At 44.8% G+C, this 19,139-nt stretch overlaps 1 protein-coding gene across 1 annotated transcript; it reads left to right on the plus strand.

The window, feature by feature from the left end:
• The first annotated feature begins 811 nt into the window (after window positions 1-811).
• vps37a (VPS37A subunit of ESCRT-I) lies at window positions 812-18,014 on the plus strand. Its single transcript, XM_056280188.1, has 12 exons — window positions 812-1,286; window positions 5,170-5,244; window positions 5,502-5,619; window positions 6,152-6,255; window positions 6,685-6,895; window positions 7,524-7,594; window positions 8,791-8,918; window positions 9,058-9,116; window positions 9,498-9,566; window positions 15,721-15,864; window positions 16,126-16,214; window positions 16,481-18,014. Exons 1-11 carry the CDS (start codon window positions 1,174-1,176, stop codon window positions 16,204-16,206), a joined length of 1,173 nt encoding a protein of 390 aa, XP_056136163.1. The 5' UTR covers window positions 812-1,173; the 3' UTR covers window positions 16,207-16,214; window positions 16,481-18,014.
• Window positions 18,015-19,139: the final 1,125 nt, after the last annotated feature.

The raw sequence follows: 19,139 nt of genomic DNA on the forward strand, positions 1-19,139 counted from the left end.
TCGCTAGCCAGTTTACAATACAGCCATTCAGACAGCAGACCAGGCATTTTAATGGAGGTACAACAAACATGATATAGAATTCAGATGATGGGTCTTGCAGTATGATTTTTATGGGTACCGGCACACATTGGCCTTGAGGGAAATGAATAGTAGATAAGGTTGCAAAGAAGGCTACAAAGCACAATCACATTGACTTGGTAGTTACTTTAAGCTAGACAGAAATAAAGAGCACTATTAAGCACAGACTGAAGGAGAGGTGGCAAAATAAATGGGAGGAAGAGAGGAAAGGGTGATGGTTTTACAGAGTTCAGAGGAAGGTGGGAGAAATGAGGTGTGCAGGAGGGAACAGCAGAGATGAGACAGTCATGTCAAGACCCAGATTTGGACACACTGGACTAAACGGTACACTTTTCAGTACAGGCAAACGCAGTGACTACTGTGTGCACGAAGAAATATTAGAGGATGTTATGAAATGTTGTCAGAAATATGAGGCAGAAAGACTGACTCAAAATCTCAGAAAAATAAAAAAACACCATTTGATTTAGTAGATATTCTACCGAAGAAGTCAACCGAGCGTTATAAAGTCTTGTTTAAGTTTCTTAGAGTAACAAATTTAATTAAGACGAGCTGAGGTTTTTTGTTTTTAAATAACAGAAATTCATATCCACACTCCATACCAGCTGGTGGCGGTAATGCGCCGATTCGTTGTTTGCCAACCGCCAATATACACCAAGAAGAAGAGAATTAGACGCGAAGAAGAAGAAGAAGAAGAAGAAGTACGTAATAAGTTGATTAAACCGTGTCCCTACACGGCAAGTCGTCTCGCTTCTCACGCTACTTGTGACAACAATAAAAGAAAGGCGCATTAATTCCTAAGGACACAAATAAAATCCCCGTTTCCTCCGTCGGCCGGGGCTATGCCATCTTATTCAGTCACGTAGGATTACAAACTCGTTACGGCGGTTGAGAAAACCTAGTCAGTCAGCTAGCTAGCGTCAGCTAACAGCTAGCTAGCGTTAGCTAACAACAGCTGCTAAGGCGGTTAGCCCGACGCCAGGTTTAAGCTGTGCGCTAGCTAGGCGCGTAGCCGCGTATGTGTCCGTCTTCCCCTCGTAGGTGTGAGGCCGTTTTTACCCCGTCGCTCATCTCCGGACGTGGTCTCGCCAAGAGAGGATGAACTGGCTCTTCCCCCTGTCGTCCAAAAGCTCCGGACCGCTCCCACCCGTCAACAGCCTACAGCAGCAGAGACAGCGGCAGATCGAGTCCCTCAAGGCGGCTCACGCCAGGTAACCCACACCGCTGCTTGCAGACGCGCCGGTTGTTATTAACCGCCTTGTTGTCTTACGTGTTTACTGGCTGATTTGTTATGGCGGCTCTTTGTTGACCTGTTAGCTGTTCAGGCTGGTTTGTGTTTGCTGCTGACTGACTGGTTATTTCATGTTCATGTTCATGATGAGTTACTGTGCTCATGGTGACGCACAGCTCCAGAGAGGAACAAGCAGCTCGCCACCAACACACCCCGGTTACACGTTCCGTGGTAGAGAAGCAGCAGGGAGAGGGACCCCTGTTCTGCCCCCTACTCACACATAAATACACAACTCACTGCCCCCTACTCACACAGAAATACACAACTCACTGCCCCCTACTCACACATAAATACACAACTCACTGCCCCTTACTCACACATAAATACACAACTCACTGCTCCCTACTCACACATAAATACACAACTCACTACCCCCTACTCACACATAAATACACAACTCACTGCCCCCTACTCACACATAAATACACAACTCACTGCCCCCTACTCACACATAAATACACAACTCACTGCCCCTTACTCACACATAAATACACAACTCACTGCCCCCTACTCACACATAAATACACAACTCACTGCCCCTTACACATAAATACACAACTCACTGCCCCCTACTCACACATAAATACACAACTCACTGCCCCCTACTCACACATAACTACACAACTCACTGCCCCCTACTTACACATAAATACACAACTCACTGCCCCCCTTACTCACACATAAATACACAACTCACTGCCCCCTACTCACACATAAATACACAACTCACTGCCCCTTACTCACACACAAATACACAACTCACTGCCCCCTACTCACACACAAATACACAACTCACTGCCCCCTACTCACACACAAATACACAACTCACTGCCCCCTACTCACACATAAATACACAACTCACTGCCCCTTACTCACACACAAATACACAACTCACTGCCCCCTACTCACACATAAATACACCACTCACTGCCCCTTACTCACATAAATACACAACTCACTGCCCCCTACTCACACATAACTACACAACTCACTGCCCCCTACTTACACATAAATACACAACTCACTGCCCCCCTTACTCACACATAAATACACAACTCACTGCCCCCTACTCACACAGAAATACACAACTCACTGCCCCCTACTCACACATAAATACACAACTCACTGCCCCCTACTCACACATAAATACACAACTCACTGCCCCCTTACTCGCACAGAAATACACAACTCACTGCCCTTTACTCACACATAAATACACAACACACTGCCCCCTACTCACACATAAATACACAACTCACTGCCCCCTACTCACACATAAATACACTACACACTAGATGGTCTGTCAGTCAGTTACTCAACAACTAACACGTACAGCAACATGGGACATGAAAAGAATCAAAAAGCCACACACGGCAATTCCCCACCAACTGAAACCCCGTTACCTGACGACTCCATACTGTCTAATTATTCTTTCCTTACACATTTTCTTGAAGTGAAAGATATTTGCACCGCCCTTTAGATCCTCCTCTAAAGACTTCCACAGCTTGACGCCACATACTGAGATACACATCTGCTTTAAAGCAGTACGTGCGTACTGACGTTTAGAATGAAATGTCCTTCTGTGGTCCTCGTCCTGTGAACTAAAAACAAATAACTTTTGTAATCTTCTGGTAATACTCTGCTCTTTACCCTGTCCATAGCTGACACTGTCTGTAACTCAACTAAACCTTTAAGTTTCATGAATCCTGACTTAATAAACATCCATTGGTGTTCTCTTGGATCCACTTTATGAATAGTGACTACTGACTATGACTGATATGTAGTTAATGTTGACTTGTGCTGGCTGATTTTGGGCTGATTTTGGGTTTTAGTGATGGATTTATTACGACTGACTCGTCATGCCGGCTGTTTTGACTGGTTTGTGTCGTTAGCTGTCGTAAAGCGGTTGCTCCGGATGTAAACAGCGCTGGGTGTTTGCCCCCTGCCTGGACTCGGCCCCCCACTCATGGCGTGTTCCTCGGCTATGTGGCTGGCGCCCATCACCAGGCAGGCAGCGCTGACTAAAGCACACAGCTCGCCTTTTGTGTGGCGTTAACCAGCCATCTAGTAGTCTCGCCTTGTCTGTGAAACTTGATTCCGCAGTAAAAATGGGCAAATTAAAACCGACTGGAGGAACTGACGTTAAATTACTTCATCAGATCGGAACCAGACCCAGAACACTTTATTCATCCCCCGAGGGGAAGTTGGGTTCTCTTACAGTCGCTTGTAAGAAAAAACTTACAAGATAACAAGAAAATAGAAACAAATAGAAATAAAAGATAAACTAAGAAATAGAAATAAGAACAAAATATATCAACAAGCATGGTGCACATAACACCCTATCTATACTGCAGTACCGCAGGCAGCACACAACCACAGCACAGACAAACGGACAAACCAACAACCCTCATGGTAGTGGCATATTGGTTACGGGCAACAAGTGAAATGAGAATTAAATACCGGTTTGCCAGCAGCGTCATTCACCTACTCAGGACCGTTAACGTTAGCATGTAGTATTTTTGGGTTGGTGACTCTCGTGTTGTGGCTTGCTGGTACGGAGTGGGACCAGTCCTTCATTTGTCATGCTGAGAGGAGCTTAATGTTTCACTCGCAGCTCAGATTAAAGTCTTAATGTGTTTAGTGAAGGAGCCTTATCCTTCAGCGACGAATCTTCTCTCATCTGCATTCATTAATGAAATACCCCCTATATGAGAATATACTCCTGTCAGTCAGATGGAGTTCGCTGGCAGTCTCTCACTCATTGTGAAAGTTGCCAATGAGTGTAAGAGACTGAGGATTGTACAGTCTACTGTCATTTGTGTTACTATTTTGTGGTAGCACTGGGAAGAAGTGGAGATTGGGGAGGATGGATGGAAAGCTTATCTAAAATCAGTTTATCAAAGCTCTGCAAGACTTGTATATTTACTATATGTGGGGTTCTGTGCAAAATATGAAAACAAATATCCTCTCGTAGGACAAGAAAATATCTGTCTGTCTGTTTGTCTGTCTGTCTGTCTATATCTGCAGTTGACTGGGAAGAGGGTGAACCGTTTGGCATATTCTTAATAGTTTGTGGAAGACAGACACACTAGCACTATTGATAAAATGAGCAATAAAATGCTGAAGAAAATGAAACTGAAAAACTTTCCAAAGATAAAGTGGGTGACTACCAGTGAATTACAGGAAATCATTTAAACAACTGGTAAAATAAACTATATCAGGGTTGTTGCAATAAGCCAGTATTTATATATGATATCCCAACAATGAAACGGTAATATTATCTAAAAATCTTACCTGCGATGATATTTCTTATAGCTTGTAAAGTTTAGGCCTAGCAGTTGGTGGAATTTATTTTGAGAAATATATTTGAAAATCATTGCGTTCTTTCTCAGCCGCTGTATATCCTCCCACTTCACCTGCAAATGCACGCCTTACAAATTTTAAATATTATTTTGAAATGATTGCCTCGTGGCTTTATCATGTTTTGCCATAATAAGTGGAAAATGTGGATATCACCACTTCATTTATCAGACTTTACCTGCCACTCCATGTTGGATTTTTTTTTTCAATCACGTCTAGAGAGTCGTACTCTTAATTTGAGGAACTCCGTTTATTTATTTATTTTCAACAAAGTTCTGGTCTCGCAATTTCTTAATAATTTGGTCAGATCAGACAGTCATTCCAACTCTCTGGTTTGGTTTCTGTACAGAATAATTTCTACAGGCACAATTTCTTTAGCTGTGTGTGGGTCCTGAGTGGTTGTGGATTATGATATTCCCATGTCTTTGTCTTTCTGCTTCTAGCCTTGCAGAGATCCAGAGGGATGTGGAGTACAGGATACCGTTCACAGTCAACAACTCCACCATTAGTGTTAATGTGTGAGTTTATGACCTCAGATCTCTTTGCATCTTTGTAGTGAAACATGAGACTAGGCTCTGAGCTGGGTTCACTGTCCATGTGCACCACAAGTTTATATGGGGTACAAGATAACTATGAAAACACACACACATATACACTTAATAATTGTACACTATGGACAAAGCAAGAGAGCCTTCAGCTTGATTGACCTACTGGTAAACCTGAAAACCTTCTCTGCTTGTCTCCTTCTCTACCTCCCTCTCGCTTTCTCTTCTAGCCTGCTTCCTCCTCAGTTCCCGCAGGAAAAGCCAGTAGTCAGTGTTTACCCTCCTGTTGGTCACCATCTAGTTGACAGCAACAATGGCACCATGGTCACTAGCCCCCTCATCACCAATGTAAGTAGTTGGTTATTTGACTGTGTGTGGGACTGGTTTGCTAGGTAGTAGTTTACTTATGCCCCTTTTCCACTACATGGCACCGGCTCAACTCAACTCAACTCAACTTGCCCTTTTTTGTTTTCCATTACTGGAAAGTACCGACAGTTTGGTAACTGTTTCCACTTTTCTGGTACCACCTTTGTTGAGGTTCCAAAAAAACTGGAGCAGGTACCAAAATCAGTGCAGACCTCTGACTGGTCGTGGTAATGGAAAACGACACAGAAGCAAGTTGAGTCGAGTTGAGCCGATACCATGCAGTGGAAAAGGGGCATTAGTTAGTTAGTCGACTTTAGTGGGATAGTAAAGTTTACCTTAGTTAGTTGGAGCAGACTGCTCATGGTAAGGTGGTTTAGCATCTTATCAGCAAATCAAATCAAAAGATGCTTTTTTTCCCCCTCATTCCTCTCATTTTTCTAATTTAACTTTTTTGTTTTCTCTTTTCTTCCTCATCTTTTCATTTGCCCTTGTGCTGTCTCCCGGCGTGTTGTAGTTTGGAATGCACTCAGACCTAGGCAAAGTCATTCAGAGTCTACTGGATGAGTTCTGGAAGAGTCCGCCTGTCCTGATGTCTGGTGGCTCCACTGGCTTTCCATAGTGAGTACCCTTGAGTCGTATAGATTTGAGATAAGTACCATCTTGAATTGCTGGAGGTTAGTGTTACACAGAAGGTTGGAACATTTAACAAGATGTCTACTGGAACAGTGATTCATGTGATGTGACCATGCCAAATCACCTCCCGTTTAAGGTCACATACTTTCACATTAGATCATCATGTAGCATTTTTTGAGTGTCTGTTCTCTCAATTCATGTGCTGTAAAAGGTGCTATAATCAGTTGAATAGGCCCAATGCTCATCTTCTGCTTGGATTGAAAATGGCTGCTCAACACTCAACTAAATTTGAAATGAGGAGACATTTTATTTCATTTATATTTTTAAATATTTCTGTTTAATTTGATTTTATGCTCTTTGTAATCTTGGCGATCTTGTTCTGTGTCATATCTCCTCTTCTCTTTACTACCCTAGCAATTTGTACAAGCCGTCAGGCATGGCTCCGTACCCTCCCCAAAGCTATCACTACAGTCCTCGCCCCCCGGGGCCCAGCCCAGCCCCAGGCCCAGCCCCAGCTCCCATGCATCATCAGGGGGGAGACACCACGCATGGGCCACCTAGAGCTCCAGCCCCATATGGACTGATAACTGACCTGCCACTAGCTGTACCTACTGGAGACTCGCAGGTACGATGTTGATTAATACCATGGACACAGGCATTTTACAATTCATTTAACATACACACAGGCTTTTTGCTGTTTTTGAGGCAGTGTCTAATACATTCTGAGTTGAAAATGATTCTACTTTGTTGTGCTTTGAACAGAAAAATGCTCTGCGTCACTTTCATTCTATTCTCTTGTATTGTTGGACGAAAAGAGGCGGGTCTTGATTTTTTTGTTTGGCTCCATTGATAACGTTTGTAAGCAAAAATGGACCCAGATGGATCTTTTTTCTTTTTCTTTTTTTTTTTGTTTCTCGACTCTCACTTTACAGAGGAGCAAAAGCAAGGGCTCTCTGGCTGCTTATTCAGGTAATGAAAAAATAACACACCGAATTTTGTGGTGGAATAAGTCAGCTAATATTTTTAACTACACCAGCCAATTAACTGACAGTAGTGGAGTTTTTAAAGTGCCTCTGTCACAGCTGGCAAAATCGAGGCACGTGGCACACTTCGTGCTTGTGTATGGAGTGCGTCCAAGCTGATCGAGCCCTTATTCGGTCCAGTCTAAACACGTATTGTACATTGCACCAGGAAGGAACATATTGTTAGGAATCCTTAGTGTTAACATTGTCTGTTTGTCACCCTGCACGTAGGTTGGACTGAACGGCCACATGTACAAGATGCCTGAGATCCCCGAATTCTTCCCTGAACTCTCTGAAATGAGGTAGAGTCCAGGGTACCTGCTTTCACACAGTATTCAGTGTTACATTTCTTCAACAAAGCTTCAGTAGTGTGGCTTAAGGAGAACCGTTTCATGATGCTGTACACATTTTTTTAATCCCTGTGGTGAAGCTGCACAGTGTTGCAGCAGTACACATTTACAGCGCCAAAGCAAACAAGGAGCAAAACACACTATTACACAAGGCCTCCCCAGACTGATTACATAGACGTGTTTGTCTTAATGAATGAGGTTAGATGAACAATATGAGTCATGACTTTATTTCTTTTTTGTTTAATGTGCATTTTATGTGTGTTGGTGGTGGACTGTTTTGTTTTATTGCTTAATAAACTGTTTTTATAAACGGTTTTATCATTAAGTATATGATGGCGGTGCGAATTCATGTTTGTGGCGGCCTCACCCAGTACCGTCCATGCAGTGTCTTTGTCCACGTCTGCGTCTTAAGTTTTGTCTTCGTTTGGTGGCTGGGAGAGCGGGGCAGGCTAAGCTAACTGCTAGCCCATGCAGACCTGCAGTTCTGATAACACCGAGGGCGGTCTAGCGACGGCCTCACCTGGCGCTGACTGTGGTGTTTTTGGTGTCGTCGTGAGGAGTGCGGGGAGGGGTGGCGAGGGTGTCTGGCTGGGAGAGCTTGGTCTGCTTCATCTGGTGGGCCCGGGGACCACGGCCCCTACCTGGAGCCGTGCCCGAGGAGGAAACGCCAAGGGCGGTCTGACAGGACGCGGAAACAGGGCGGGTTAAGTTAACTGCTAGCCCATGCAGACCGGCGATTCTGACAGTCATCCTGGCTGGCGTTTGTTCCCTTGGACAGTGATTTTTGTTTAGTTGGATATGTGTGTTAGTTTGGATACATGTGTCAGTTTGGATATGTGTGTTCTTGTAGTTTTGGATGTGTTTATGTCTTTGTGTTGTTCTGCTGTGGGCTGGCGGAAACGGCACATGAAATGAAACGACAAACAAAGTGTTTCTGATGTCTGATTAGTTCTGCGTATATTTTTATGGTGTTTCGAAGCTCGGCTTGCACTGTTTTACTATTGTTGCTATCAAGTTTGTACCAAGTGACATAATACAAAATCTATGAATGATATTGCTTCCTCTTGACGTGCTTTTCTTTCTCTGTTTTTCTGTCACCCTCTTTTCCCCTCCATCTGTCTGATGTGTCTTCCTCTCCCTCACCTCAGCGTCTCCCAGCTGAAGGACATGTCAGAACAGGAGGATTTGTTGCTGGAGTTCTTTGTGAGCCTGCCGCAGCTCAAGCAGGTCACCAGCGACAAAGAAGACCTTGTTACCAGCATAGTGGACTTGGCCAGTGAGCCCCCCCACCCACACACACACACACACACAAAGATGCACACACTTTCCCCAACCCCTTGAATTCACACTGAAACAGAAAGCTTGGGCAGCATTCAGTTTTGTCTGGGCTTACGTGTCTTTTCTGTGCTCCTCAGACAGGAATCTTCAGATGGAGCCGCGGCTGGAGGGGAAAAGACAGGAGATGCTCTACAAGGTCAGCTATTGCACCTTTCACTCACACACACACAAGCTGAAGCCTCCAGTGATGCCATTAGCCACGTTTCTCAGACTGTTGAGCGAATGTTTGAAAAGACGAGAATGTGAATCGGGTGTTCTTCTCATTACAATCTTCATCATTCAGAACATTCTCAGAGGAAACTGAAGGGCTGATGAGATTTTTTTGTCAGTAGAGGAATTTGAAAACTCAGTTTCCATTACTTTTTAATCGCTTTATCTCTTTATTAACATGTCAGCTTTTCCACTTCCAGAAAACAATAAAAATTTATTAAATATATTTCTATTTCCTTTAAACTTGAAAATTTGCGTGGGAAACAGGTGATGATGTTCTATCTTGTATTCACGTCTTTGTCGGCAGTGTGAGCACCTGACGCAGATGAAGTGCGCCTTTGAGACAAAGACGCAGAGACAGCATGAGCTGAGTGAGGTAAGAGGCTGCCGTCTGCTAGGGGGGAGGATCACAGAGTAACTCACGATACCATACCATCACGAGACGCCGCCTACGATAACCATAGTGTCACGACCAGGGTTCGAAATTAGTTGTTTTTAGGGCAAGGCAACTTTGCCTTGGATGACGCCTAATTTTACCAGGGCACTAAGGCAAATAGCCAGGGCACCAAAGGCAACTGAGAAATCCAAGCCCACAACCCCATTGCGCAAATAAATACCACGAGAAAATATTACAAGATTGATTTCAGAGGTTACTTGAAAAGGTTTTATAACTAAAGTTGTAATAAATTCCACATATACAAACGTGAAATATTTGTCAGTAAAGGATTATACCAAACCCGCACCACCTCACACACACTAACATCTGAATGCACATGCCTAAATTGCTAGTTTGGTTAGCTAGCTAGCAGCATATAGCAGTTGGAGACATAACAAAAGCATTAAGGCAAGGGAATTACAGCGGGAAAACAAATTCGGGGGAGGTAACGTTATACAGGAATATTTGCGGAGGCTGAGTTTATTCAGAGCATGTAATCAGTTTATTCGGAATATAGGCTTAAGTACCAGAATATAGACCTAATATAGTCACATGTTATGATCGATGGGAATATGGTAAAATTATGCATGTAACTTATCTTCAAACTCACCTGTTAGAGCTGCTTAGCTAGCTAGCTAACGTAATGTTAGACCATGCGTTACACCCTACACCGCCGCTCGCCAACCCAGCAGTGATGCTGGGCAATGGTAAATGAGCACACAGGGTCAGGGGTTGTGAGTGACATAACTGAAATGGGAGGAACGTGGGGTCACTTTCGCACGGACACAGACAGCAGAAACTTGGCTTGAAACCGGTTACAATGAGGGAAAAAACGGCTACGAAGGGCACAGCAGCAATGTTGCCTTTACAACTAGTGCTTTTTACAAGGGCATTAATGCTAAACGGGAGGGCTTCCACGGCAACTGCCATAGATGCCGTGGGGAATTTCGAACACTAGTCATGACACATCGATTCTGCGATATGCGATACGCTGCAGGACAGTCATCACGATACATCGTTACATCGCGATACATCATGTTACATCACGATACATCACGTTACATCACGATACATTGTTACATCAAGATACATCACGTTACATCACGATACATCATGTTACATCACGATACATCATGTTACATTACGATACATCACGATACATCATGTTACATCACGATACATCATGTTACATTGCGATACATCACGATACATCATGTTACATTACGATACCGGAGTAGCTGAAGAAGAAAAGACACTCAGGAATTATGTCTTCGCTGCACTGTGGTCTCAGTTTCACAGAATTTGACAACTGAAATGACACAATGTTTAACAAAGTGCAGAGACTTAGCTTAGTGCCTCTTTAACACACTCACACACACACACACACACACACACACACACACACACACACACACTGACTGCAACTTGTCCGTGTCTACGCGTGCCATCATTCCAGTGTAAAATAGTCATAAACCGGTAAAAGGCCTGACTGCCAGCTAGCAGAACAGTTCTGGGGTTAAATGTTTGAAGGAAGGATACAACTGTGCTTCACTAAAATATTTTCAATCTGCATGAATTAACTTAACAGAAAAAAAGCAACAAATACATTATGCAAAAAGTGATAAATATATACACATAACAAATAAACAAACATAAAAATACTCAGCTTTGCTCTCATCATTGCATACAACTGTGGAATAGCTTCCCCCCGCCCTTTTTCTCCCCAACTGTATTGGCCAATTACTCCACTCTTCCGAGTCGTCCTGGTCTCTGCTCCACCCCCTCTGCTGATCCGGGGAGGGCTGCAGACTACCACATGCCTCCTCCCATACATGTGGAGTCACCAGCCGCTTCTTTTCACCTGACAGTGAGGAGTTTCACCAGGGGGACGTAGCGCGTGGGAGGATAATGCTATTCCCCCCCAGTTCCCCCTCCACCCCTCGAACAGGTGCCCCAACCGACCAGAGGAGGCGCTAGTGCAGCAATCAGGACACATACCCACATCCGGCTTCCCACCTACAGACACGGCCAATTGTGTCTGTAGGGACACCCGACCAAGCTGGAGGTAACATGGGGATTTGAACTGGTGATCCCCGTGTTGATAGGCAGTGGAATAGACCGCTACGCTACCCGGACTTCTGGAATAGCTTTTTCAGGGAAATATTTTCGACTCGGTACGTCATCTTGGTTCCAGTGTTTGAAGCATTCAGCGTAAACCTTCATTGTCTACGACACTGGGCGAAGGTCCTTGCAAGTAACCCCAGCGATAGACTTGGTAATACTGGTAGACTTGGTAGTACTGGTAGACTTGGTAGTACTGGTAAACGTGGTAATACCGGTAGACTTGGTAGTACCGGTAGACATGGTAATACTGGTAGACTTGGTAATAATGGTAGATTGGTAGTACTGGTAGATGTGGTAATACTGGAAGACTTGTTAGTACTGGTAGATTTGGTAATACCGGTAGACGTGGTAATACTGGTAGCCGTGGTAATACTGGTAGACTTGGTAATACTGGTAGACTTGGTAGTACTGGTAGACATGGTAATACTGATAGACTTGGTAGTACCGGTAGACTTGGTAATACTGGTAGATGTGGTAATACTGGTAGACTTGGTAGTACTGGTAGATTTGGTAATACCGGTAGACGTGGTAATACTGGTAGCTGTGGTAATACTGGTAGACTTGGTAATACTGGTAGACTTGGTAATACTGGTAGACATGGTAATACTGATAGACTTGGTAATACTGGTAGACATGGTAATACCGATAGACTTGGTAGTACCGGTAGACTTGGTAATACTGGTAGACTTGGTAATACTGGTAGAAGTGGTAATACTGGTAGACGTGGTAATACTGGTAGACTTGGTAATACTGGTGGCCCTCGGGGATGTAAAGGGACGCTTTGCTTAAAACATCGTATTTATTGTAGGTTGACTTCCAGTTGTGGTCACGTTAGCCGTTGTCTCCACGACGAGGTCAGGATGATGACGAACAAGGTGGCTGTTATGTTGGTGGTGTTGCCTGTGTGCTTAACCTTCACGAGACAGTTGTTGCATACCGCGTAGTCTCTATCGAGTTTGTTTGTCCCATCAGTATTGTAAAAGCCACAGTGGACCCAGACTTTCAACTTGAAAGATGGCGGTGCCTCTGATTTGCCTTCTCCCGTTGTCCACGCTGTCTGCCATTTCCCCCCTGTGAGTTTCTTCTTCTTCACCACAAGTTTACCTCATTCATTTGATAAGCGCCACCATGAGGAGTCACGAAGTAGTGATTTGTAAGTCAAATTGGTGGGGGAGTCCATTGAGAGCGCCTGCATATTTTAATAAGAAATATCGATGTTTGGCGCCAGTGTATCGATAACGTATTGCAAGAGGAAGTAGTAGAATATATTCCCGTATCGATATTTTGTCCCACCCCTACCATCTACCTTTTCAGAAAAACACACTTTCACAGTCAACTTTCCTGCTGCCTTTTTACACCTGTCAGCATGGAAGATAGCCTTTCTCCAGGTTTGGGTCTCGTTTGGATTTTATCAGTACAGACATTACTTTTGATACTGCTTTTCTATTCCAGTACTTATGGATACTGCTCTCCTTAATTTTGGTTGAGGGAAACACATAAAAAGCATTAACAGTACTCTTCTAATTTAGGCCGTAATTGTGCATTAGGAAGGAAATCTAGAAATCCAATGTAAGAAGTCAGTAACACAATAAAACTAATCAAAAAGGCGGAAAAACATCATGTGAGCCAAACGCAGCCTCGCTGCTGTTGTCTGTGAATATCAAGAGGGTTTAGTGAAGTACAGACACTGGGGAAACATTGCCTTGCAATCTCATTAGCTTCATAATTACATTCTAAACAATAATAACTAATTGGACTTCTTTCGTCTAATGCATGTTAACCTTGACAAACGGAGGACAAGTCGGTCTCGTCTCCTTCACGGGGCAGCACGGGCTGAGAGGCAGAAGCTCAGGCGCTACTTCAGGTTTATGCCGTACTGTGGTTGGAGATGTTTGTTAGATTCTTCGCACCCAGCAGGTTGTGAAATGAATGTGTTTTTGCAGAGTTGTTGTCAGTTGTATTAAAGTGGACCACTGAAGTTTAATGGCATTTTATTTTGTCCCACGAGTCAGGCGCAGTGTCATTGTCAGGGACCTTATTGCATTAGGAAATCGCCTATGCAGCATTTTTTTTTGTGGATTTTTTTCTCCCCAATTGTACCCGGCCAATTACCCCACTCCTCCGAGCTGTCGTGGTTGCTGCCTCACCCCCTCTGCCGATCCGGGGAGGGCTGCAGTCTACCACATGCCTCCTCCGATACATGTAGAGTCACCAGCCGCTTCTTTTCACCTGACAGTGAGGAGTTTCACCAGGGAGACGTAGTGCGTGGGAGGAGCACGCTATTCCCCCCAGTTCCCCCTCCCCCCTGAACAGGTGCCCCAACCGACCAGAGGAGGCGCTAGTGCAGCGACCAGGACACACACCTATATCCGGCTTCCCACCCACAGACACGGCCAATTGTGTCTGTAAGGACGCCCGACCGAGCCGGAGGTAACTCAGGGATTTGAACCGGAGATCCCTGTGTTGGTAGGAGACTGCATGATATTTTGTCTTTCATGGTGGTCACCATATCAGATTAGGCAATCATGGTGCCATACATTCTTGCTGTGTCTTGGCTGGGAGACTTGCAACACTACAAATATGACCCTGACCAATCATTGTATGCTGTCTTTCACGATCTTGCGCAAGTTCATAGGTCGTCGGGGAGGAGGGTCAATAAATTGTCAATCGTGGGTACAGAAATGCTGTGTGTGATGGTCTCATGTTCCGAAATGAAAAATAAAGAAACGATTGTGGACTCTGTTGCGGCTAGTGCTACTTGGGAAGTGATAACCTAGCATAGCTTAAGCAGCTACTCTCTGGGTTGCTGAAGTGTCTCTGCAATTTCTCGCCAACATTTAGCCCATCTTTTTTTTGACTCTGTCAAGGTACTCCCTCGAAGAGACCTCAAAAAGGCCTGCAGGGGTATTGTTGCCACTGCTCAGCGAACCTTTCCTCGGAGAGCACTCTATCATCCTGCTGGTCATTGTCAAGGAACATGTCGTAGGAGATTTCTGACGAGGCAGGAAAATGCAAAAAATTTTGACATATTAGCCCGACACTGGAAATTTGTCGGCAACGACAAAATTGTCTTAAAATCAGGCTGAAATCGTGTAGTCTGATCCCGGCATTAGAGAGCATGCACCTCCATAAGGCTCCCCTTGTCCAGGAGCTTATTGGTGTATCTCTCCTGATCAGTCAGGAAGCGGTACCAAATTGGCACCAGCTCAATTTCTGATTTATTTGTTTGGTTTTTTTGGGGGGGGGAAATCCCCCCCTTTTTCTCCTCAAATGTACTTGGCCAATTACCCCACTCTTGCGAGTCATCTCGGCTCCACCCCCTCTGCTGATCCGGGGAGGGCTGCAGACTACCACGTCTCCCTCCTCCCATACATGTGGAGTCACCAGTCGCTTCTTTTCACCTGACAGTGAGGAGTTTCACCAGGGGAACATAGTGTGTGGGAGGATCACGCTATTCCCCCCAGTTCCCCCTCCCTCCCGAACAGGCCCCCTGACTGACCAGAGGAGGCGCTAGTGCAGTGACCGAGATATATACCCACATCTGGCTTCCCACCCACAGACACGGCCAATTGTGTCTGTAGGGATGCCTGACCAAGCCGGAGGTAGCACGGGGATTCAAACCAGCGATTCTTGTGTTGGTAGGCAACGGAATAGACCGCTACGCTACCCGGACGCCCTATTTGTTTTTACTATGATGTTGTTTTGTCTATCCTCTGTGTTTTGTCTTATCCTCTTCTCCTTTATCTTGTAATCCCTTCTTGTTTAATGTTGTCATTTTGTCTTCATTTGATTGGTGAAGTACTGTGTAAATCTTTATAGATTATACAGATGAGGTGTTCTATTACAGATCTGCACAAGCACTCGCAAACAGAACCAAAACACCCGCTGAACCTCACTCCCTCTCTCTCTTGTCCCTCTGTATCTCCCTTGTCATTCTCTCCACCCGGTCTCTCCTCCCGTCCTCCTAAAGAGCTGCAGTCTGAGTGCGCTGCAGGCTCGCTTGAAAGTGGCTGCCCATCAAGCAGAGGAGGAGTCTGAGGAGACGGCGGAGAACTTTCTGGAGGGACGCAGCGAGATCGACGACTTCCTGGCCAGCTTCATGGAGAAGAGAACGGTAAGAGGGATATAGAATCCAGTTTACACTCTTTACATAAGGACTTCATGGAAATGCTTTTAGTAAAAGATGGATGTAGTGTGTTGGTGAAGTTGGCAGGGAAAGGCTTCTAATTGTTTTTGCGGTTGTGTAAGATGTACTGAAATGTTCCTGTTGAAAACTGAACTCACTGTCATGCAAGAGGGGGAGATTATTACCAAAGTTACATCATATTATTGCAAAAAAACGTCCGTTGCCAATTTCATGTTTGTCCTTCCACAGCTTTGCCACAGCAGAAGGGCCAAAGAAGAGAAATTGCAACAGTCCATCAACACACATGGACAGTTTCCCACTGGCCATTAAGACATAAGGTAGGATGCTCTTTTGCAATCACATGCAAAGATACACTGGCTCAGTAGCCACACAAAAAACCACACTCAACAGAAGACATCAGTCTTTCTCCATTAGTTTCAGATGGAAGGTAACTAACTTAATGGCTTTCAGCTGAACGGCAAAACGTCACCACAGATCTTCTGCTTCCACTTTATAAGATTTCCTCATTTCCTTGTCATGGAACAGATTTGTCATGTCAGCATTTTGTCCTCATTCAAACCATCCATATATCTTTGCTCCTCAGATGGGTGGAGATCTGATGGTGAATAGGTGTCATCTTAAAAGTCTGAAAGCTGGAGACATGGATGATAAGCACACTAATTCAGCAATGAGGAAGATGAAGAAAATACTGAAGGTGATGATGGCAATGACGTTTGATGATTTTTATGATGCTAGGCTTTAAGACAGTTTTATATCCGCTGTAGGGCAAAGAAAAACTATGAGGTTGTTCCAAGGACAGAAAACGGTGTGATCACAGATGCCCAGAACTGCAAGTGTGCATGACACACATCAGCTTGTGTGTTTTGCCCTTTTTTTCTTTTCTTTTTTTAAAGAATCACCAGATAGCGTGTAATTTTTACCACACATGTATTCCCCCTCCAGTATGGGTTCTTGGCAGGTATGGAGATACTATCTATCCCTTTGCTTTTCCTTAATCTTACCGCTGTCAGTTTCCTGCCAAACAAGAGCAGAGCCGGCTCTAGAGAAACAAAGCCGGCTCTAGAGAAACAAGGCCGGCTCCAGAGAAACAAGGGCGGCTCTAGAGAAACAAGGTCAGCTCTAGAGAGACAAGGCCAGCTCTAGAGAGACAAAGCTGTCTCAAAAGAAGCAAAGCCGGCTCTAGGGAAGCAAAACCACCTCTAGGGAAGCAAAGCTGGCTCTAGAGACAAAGCCGGCTCTAGAGAGACAAAGCCATCTCCAGAGAAGCAAAGCCAGCTCTAGAGAAACAGTCGGCTCTAGAGGAATAAGACAAGGTTTTGTCAATGCGTGCACATTCAGATATAATGGAAGATATTTAACTGTCTTTGCCCAGTTTTCCATTGGGCAAATAAATGCTGCCGTGAAGCTGTCATTAATGCCTGAATGTCTGTGACTGCTGTCTTCTGACACCACTGTCCAGTCCTTGCCTTATCGTCCTGGAAAGACCGAACTAAACACGGCAAACTTTGCAGAGAGAAGAAAACAATCTGGAAATGTCAAAAGATGCCTTGTTTAAAGCGGTATAAACACTAACTGTGTTTGACTGACAGAACTGATTCTTTTTTTTATTTCATGTCCCCTCTCAGGCTCAGGTTCTGTTTACATTGCTGTGTAAGTTAAACGCATATAGCTTGACACCTTATCTGTCCTGAGAGCAGGCCATGTAGTGAACTAGGAAGTAAATCAGCCCACTGTTAGTCAGAAATAAAACTGGTCCAAAGTGCCGAGTCAAGTCCACTTTAAAACAGACTGAGCGAGGCGGCGGCAGCGTTGTTATGTAAGCCCGTATTGAGGCGTGGAAAATTCTTCCTGTGAAAATGTCTGAGCAGTTTTGACCCCGGCGGCGTCCATCAAGTTGGAAACTTCCCATTTTGTTCGTAGAGGGCCGTGAATAATTGACGAGGAGTACTGTTGAATTTGAACTAGCTTATGGGCCTTTTTTAACACTGCAGAAATACTTCATTCTGATGATGAATCATGAATACTGTACGTATATGTTAATAATGGGCTTTATTGTTATCAGAGACTCAGAAATATTGTATTATACATTATTTAATTTGTTAGGGTAATAAAGCGTTTAGAATAAACCTCCTGTTTGTGACGTTGATGTACATTTGCATGCACACATACACCCAAAAGCGGGCTGCCATGTTTTTATTTTGACATTCAAACATATATTTGATAGTCAAAAACATAATCCATGTAATTTGTGTTATGTGTACACACTTTGTGTCACCACAGCCACCCTTTTTTCCCCGTTTGTTGGTGTTGAGTGTTAAAAATTTATTTATTTTTTAAATTTGCTCCCTCTGGGTTGGGGATGAGTTGTTGCCTCAAGTGAAGGAGTTCAAGTATCTCGGGGTCTTGTTCACAAGTGAGGGTAGGATGGAGCGGGAGATTGACAGGTGGATTGGTGCAGCATCAGCAGTATTGCGGACGTTGTACCGGACCGTTGTGGTGAAGAAGGAGCTGAGCTGGAAGGCAAAGCTCTCAATTTACCAGTCAGTCTTGGTTCCAACCTTCACCTATGGTCATGAGCTTTGGGTAGTGACCATAAGGGTGAGATCACGGATACAAGCGGCTGAAATGAGTTTCCTCCGTAGGGTGTCTGGGCTCAGCCTTAGAGATAGGGTGAGGAGCTCGGACATCCGGAGGGAGCTCGGAGTAGAGCCGCTGCTCCTTTGTGTCGAAAGGAGCCAGTTGGAAGTGGTTCAGGTATCTGATCAGGATGCCTCCTGGGCACCTTCCTTTGGAGGTGTTCCGGGCACGGCCAACTGGGAGGAGACCCCGGGGTAGACCCAGAACTCGTTGGTGGGACTACATGTCCAATCTGGCCTTGGAACACCTTGGGATCCCCCAGGAGGAGCTGGAGGGTGTTGCTGGGGAGAAGGAGGTCTGGAGCGCCCTACTTAGCTTGCTGCCACTGCGACCCGACCCCGGAGAAGCGGCTGAAGATGAGATGAATCAATGAATTCTTCCCCCCTTTTTCTCCCCAATTGTATCTGGTATATTACCCAACTCTTTTGAGCCGTCCCGGTCTCTGCTCCACCCTCTCTTCTGATCCGGGGAGGGCTGCAGACTACTACATGCCCCCTCCGGTACGTGGAGTCACCCGCTGCTTCTTTTTACCTGACAATGAGGCGTTTCACCAGGGGGACGTAGCGCATGGGAGGATCACGCTATTGCCCCCAGTTCCCTCTCCC

The sequence above is a fragment of the Lampris incognitus genome, chromosome 5 (assembly GCF_029633865.1).
Source record: "Lampris incognitus isolate fLamInc1 chromosome 5, fLamInc1.hap2, whole genome shotgun sequence".
Lineage (NCBI taxonomy): Eukaryota > Metazoa > Chordata > Actinopteri > Lampriformes > Lampridae > Lampris > Lampris incognitus.